Here is a 6007-nt window from a genome sequence, read left to right as displayed (position 1 = left end):
TACAACAGTAAAGGGGAGGGGCCCTACAGTATCTCTTCTGTCGTCTATGCACCAGAGGGGGGTAAGACACACAACTCTACATGACAAAGTTGTGTATGGTTTTTAGCCGTCCGGTCAGTGTGACATCATATCCGTCAAAACTCGGTGAAAACAAACAGCTGTAATGCCTGGCAACCTCTTGGTGAAGCCGTCAGATACGCGTTTATATGCATTTTTATGATCATATTTATGATATGATATTTTTCATATTTACTGCTACAGGGAAATGTCAAACATTGAATTTGACAGCTGTTTGCAACACAATCGCGGCACATAACTTCATATGTCATTTGACGGCCACCGTAGGTTCTCGTACATGCTTGATAAGGGAGGGGTATAGAGGTGGTTGCAATTCAGCAACAATTCAGCAACCGCACCACTAGATGCAACTAAATCCTTATAGTACCTTTAAGAAGAACAGATGGCTAAGCAGGTTGCTTTCACACCTCATATTAATAAGCAGTACTGTACATGCCTCCATCACATAACATATATCCCCTGTTGTGAAATTTAGTTCAGATATATACACGAAAAATGTATTATAATAAAAGCTAACTTGGAAATTGGTCTATAGTTTTAGTACATAGTAGTATGATTGCAAAAAAGGTTCCAGTGTGAATATGTTGTTGGCATCTTAGATTTGTGTTCCTGTGAACTACAATGCCCATAATGCTTGGGTGCAAAACCTGAGTTGGTGATATTCATTAACTGATTTTCTGCTGTCTACTTCTTTCTCTTTGGGATTTTAGTCAAATTTGGATCTGATGTTCCTAATGCTATTTCATCCCACGTTTATCTTCCATGCGCTCTGCCACCTCACCCTCGTCTTCATGCCAACGCGCCCATCCCCCGCGCAGTGCCCAGTGAGCAGCCCCTGGATGTGTATGCCCGTCCTGTCAGTTCCACGGAGGCTCTGGTGTGGTGGCTGCCCGTCTACCTGCAACCCCCGCTGCAGTGGGTGGACGGGTACCAGGTGGGTCCTAGTTGGTCTGTGGTTCAGCCCTCTTCAGAGATTAGTGAGTGGACTGGAGGAAGCAGTGTTTCCACTGACAGGTTCCACAGACAGGTTCCACAGAGTTCTTGTAGCTTGACTGGAGGAGCAACAGGTAGAGCAAGGTGCTAACACCAATGTCATGGGTTCTATAGGGAACATACTATGGGTTCCCAGGGAACATGCATACTGATGAAAATATATATGTGAATTGTAAAGCACTTAGGATATTTGGATTTTTTGGGGGGGGGGGGAGAATCGCACCAATCTCCCTGCAGTCTAACACTGACTCCTTCCTCAGGTGAGGTACTGGAGGAAGTATGACGACAATGAGGCAGCGGCCCAGAGGGTTCTAGTGGGGAACGGCGTGAACAACACACGTCTGGAGAACATGCTCCCCGACTCGCACTACCTCATTGAGGTGCGGGCCTACAACGGAGTGGGCCTCGGTCCACCCAGTGAACACTGTGAGATGTTCACCAGGAGACCACGTAAGTCAGCTACTACCCACTGTGTTCTAGAACATCCTGAAACGTAAGTCAGCTACTACCCACTGTGTTCTAATCTAGAACATCCTGAAACGTAAATCAGCTACTACCTACTGTGTTCTAGAAAAACCTGAAACTAGATCAAGACACCTTGACTTGAGATGTGGCTTGAACTGAAAAACTGAAGAGAAAAAAAACTGGAAAGAGTACTTGACAGTGGTCTTCTTATCTCAAAGCAGTGTCTAAACAAAAAAATGTCCTTGATTCATGGGCGTTTATTGTAAAAAAAAATGTAATTAAATAAAAAGGAACCTTTTTTATGTGTGCCTACCCGAACAGACGTCTGTCCCCAGAGTCACATTCCTGCATAGCATACTGTCCTATAGCCCTTTAATTCTCTCTCAGTGTTGAAAACTAATCTCAACTACTGCTCAGCTCCCCGTCACGACCAGTCTGCTCTGTGGTGTTTTCCAGCTCCGTCACGCAGGCTGCGGGTCTTTAAGTACGTCAGCTGGAGTGGGAAATGGCTCTACCTGTCCTGGGACCACATCTATAACTACTGGAACGAGTCCTTCATCGAGGGCTACAAGGTCAGTCATCAGACATGGTTAGCCACTAAAGCTTTGCTGAGAGACGTGAGGAGGTGTCTGCACATCCAGATGTTTGGAGTTGGCTTTCACTGATTTTAATGCAAGCCATACAACCAAACTAGAAGTCTCAGTATGTGGATATTATTTCATATTTTTCTAACATCTTTGTGGGGCTTTAATCACATATATATAAAACTAAAGTTGAATGCAAATCATATGATAACTGTACCCTAACCTTACACTTAATAAACACAACACATTAACACGCGTAGTAATAATGGCTTGACTGATAAATACTTTCCATATCCTGCGATAGATTCTGTACAGGCAGGTTGGCTATCGCTATGGGAAGCTGTACACGACCGGCAGACACTACATAGACTTCCCCATGCCAGAAACGGGGGACTACATCATCGAGGTGCGTGCCCACTGCGAGGGTGGAGATGGACCGGTTGCACGAGTTTCCATCCAGGGTGAACTTGGTGAGTACTTAAGTCCTGCAGTCTTTTTCCCAATAGCTGGTAGTTCATTAATAGTTAATTTACCATTTTGTCAGAAGAAATCTTGCAAATAAATTCAAAATAAAAACACTTTGAATCACTGTGCCCTATTTACATTTCAACTACACAATGACAGAATAGTACAGTGTATGAAATGGAATTGGAATTGAAGTGGAATTAAACAAATTGATACTTTGGCCTTACATATACTCTGGTTACAGTTAGAATTAAGGGTACTTACAAGGCCAGAGTATGTATGTGCTGTTACACACTGATAATTACTGAGTTACACTGTTCTTAATGGTGTATTTACAAGGTAACAAGGGCGGTGTAATGGAAAATGGTACCTAAATGTTGCCTAGAAGATGAATTAGTTATTGGAGTATACTGGTTAGTAAAGTGGGTAAATGTTCTGCATACTATAAGTACTAATTGTAGCATACTGCAGTGTGGTGGGCATGTGTTATTCATAGTGGTTCTTGTGTTGATCTCTCCTCACAGCGGAGCCATTCTAACCACTCAGTCTCTTAGCCTGGGATCTCTGCTACTGTTTGTCATGGGCAGCATGGCTATCGACTTGTAGCGCAATTTACACTCACACACACACACACACACACACACACACACACACACACACACACACACACACACACACACAAACACACAAGCGCGCACACACCACACACCACACAAACCAAACATACACTCATAGACACTTTAAAAAACAGACTTTATTAAGCCAAGAACCCCAACATGGACAACAGCTGAAGTGATCAATATTCAATCAATATTCTATCTTCTTTTAAGCCTGGACGTTTCCCCTGAAGCAATCATTCGAATCCCCACGGATTAGTATTGTAAGATGTGCTACTGATTAAGACGGCTATGCTGCTTGATACCGGTTGACTACTGGACCATATCCTGCCAAAACAACCCAATGTCTGATGTCTGTCTACTCAGTCAGATGCAATGAGATATGGGAGACCTACACGGTAAACAATACAAGTGTTGCTGCACTGTTAAATTAGCTTTTTATTAGGTCTGTCTCTTTCAAGATCATCACGTGTTCATTGCACTCAAATGCATGACATATATTAGCCTGACTGATCAGGAGCTGGGGGTCTGGAGTTTAGAGTTTGGTTCATTTTTCATTTATCCTTCATTTAACCGGGTGGAACAAGACTACCTATGTGCTCTGGGTTAGAAGTATAAACAGGCTAAGAGAAAGAGCTTTACTTAAAGACCTTATATTCACTAATTCACTAATTGTTAGGTTACCATACCAGCAGTCATTCAGACTAGCCTAACCATTCTGTTTAGCGAAAGTGTTACTTTACCAGCATATGGTCCTAGCCACTGCTTTTGAAATGAGCAATATCTGGCACAGGGATTTTCAAGCAGTATTATCACAGAATGCTTAGACATATGGCCAAATGGATGGCTGGAGATTTGTAATGGTTGGCACGATAGCATGACCTGTCAAATGTATGCTAAACATAATATTGGACTCCAACACTGAGGTAAAATGACAACAGAGCGAGTGTGCTAGAAGTCTCCCTTTTTGTTTTAAACATCCTTCAAGGTGCTGCTTCCAGATGCTACGCACCAACAAAAGCACACACACACAGCACAACCACTCATACCATAGGCTTCCGTAGGAGTCCTGGGACAGTGACATGAGAACATCGTCCTTATGTTTTTCACATTTACATTTACTTTTCTAAAACAAAAGTACTAATGACAGAAAGGATATCAAATTGACAGGAAGTCTGTAGATGGGTGTGAGATTAAAGGAGCACACTTGATTACGACCGCAGCGCCATCTTAACTGTGAACAGCATACACACACAGTCAAATGTTGTGATAACCATCAAGGAAAAAGCCCTCTGAAACCAACCACTCTCCCTCTCGTCTTGCAATGACGATTCTCCTGTCTGACGTCGAACAGCCATTGTGAACAAGGCTAGCTTTCATCCCCAAGCCCTGCCACAGCTGGATAAATGCACCAATCATGTTCACTATTTTCTCTGAGGATGCACCTCTGATCTCCTGTGGTTGTTTCCAGGCTGATATTTGTAATGTACGCCAGACCCCCCTCTCGCATTTAGGTTGTGACTGCTATAGTGTACCTCAACATCATCTCAGCTAACTTCTGCAATACACTGTACATTAAGTACATCAACTCATCATCCATTTCATTGATCCAATAACACAACAGTGTTATTATTATTGAGTGCTGTTATAGTCATTACGTGCTGTTTAAATGCTCCACACAGATGCATATGCCCCCGAACATATTGGTCCAGTACCAAGTTATGTAGTATCAAATGGTAATCACGGGCACTCTTAGAATTAAAAGTTCTCCAGTTCTTCATTTTTTCAGAAAGCTGAGAAGGGTTCTCCTTAAAACCCTTTCATGAGAACCATCTTTGGGTCAAATGTTTTGATTCATTTTTTCTTCTTAGCCTTCTTAGAGTTTCAGAAGGGTTCTAGAAAAGAACTCTGCTATAAAGGCTTTAAAAGGAACCTTTAAAGGCATTACTTGTGTATGAGGTCAAACTCCTATTTCTTGATGAGTGATGACACTAAACCTTTATAATCATTTAGCTTTTACTGCGCTATAATGCACTAAGGGTGGTGTGTTATTGTAATAAACAGCTATTTTTCGTTCTTTTGATTGTACAATGGTGCTTTGTGTTCTTAATTGTGTAGGTTCTCAGTTCTTGTTCTGTGTTTCTGTCTGGGTATGTGTTATTTTTGATCATACACTGTGGTTCTAACATGTTCTAACTATTGCCAGTTTGGTGGCTACTGATGGCTTAGCTTTGATTGTACTCTGACCTGGTTAGTCCTGTAGGCAAAGCATAAGATCTTTACATTTCAGATTTCAGATGATCAACATGCCTTCACGCTTGCCCACCAAGGTGTCTGTGCTATAGCCTTTCCTTGATATGTCATTCAATTTTGTATTTTTTCGTTTTTTTTCAGAACTTGCAGTGTAAGTAGACAGAGAAAAACAATTGTGCGTGTGTGTGTGTTAGTGATTTACTTCTTCGCACACTTCACTTCCTGTGACTATTTGGTCACCATGGCACCGTTATCCTTGTTTATGACAACAATGCTGCATTGAGGAGTTTGATGTAGTTCCAATTTATTTCAATGATATTTATGAAGGAGGGCATTGCCTTTGTAAGTATCTTGCCACCAAGTGCTATTTCTGTCCACTGCTTTGACTACTACACTCTCACAACGCTTATGCCACTGTGAATGCATGAGAATAGTGAACATTAGACTGTCCCTCAATCAGCTCAACTATCATCCACACTGAAGCTCTCTCTCTCTATTTCTATATGTCTCTCTCTCTCTCTTTCTTTCTCTCTGTCTCTCTCTTTTGCTTTC

General features: G+C 42.0%; 1 protein-coding gene across 1 annotated transcript in view; it reads left to right on the top strand.

Annotated features, from left to right (window-relative positions):
• Positions 1-3123, top strand: part of cntn1b (contactin 1b) — a 24212-nt gene extending 21089 nt beyond the window's left edge. The window contains 6 exon segments of the mRNA XM_031583342.2: positions 1-61; positions 897-1012; positions 1332-1521; positions 1993-2108; positions 2425-2659; positions 3110-3123. The exon segment at positions 1-61 is cut by the window's left edge and continues 174 nt beyond it. Of these exon segments, the coding sequence (XP_031439202.1) occupies positions 1-61; positions 897-1012; positions 1332-1521; positions 1993-2108; positions 2425-2659; positions 3110-3123 (732 nt within the window).
• Positions 3124-6007: the final 2884 nt, after the last annotated feature.

This window comes from Clupea harengus, chromosome 16 (genome assembly GCF_900700415.2).
Source record: "Clupea harengus chromosome 16, Ch_v2.0.2, whole genome shotgun sequence".
Lineage (NCBI taxonomy): Eukaryota > Metazoa > Chordata > Actinopteri > Clupeiformes > Clupeidae > Clupea > Clupea harengus.
This window is presented reverse-complemented; position numbering and strand designations above follow the sequence as displayed.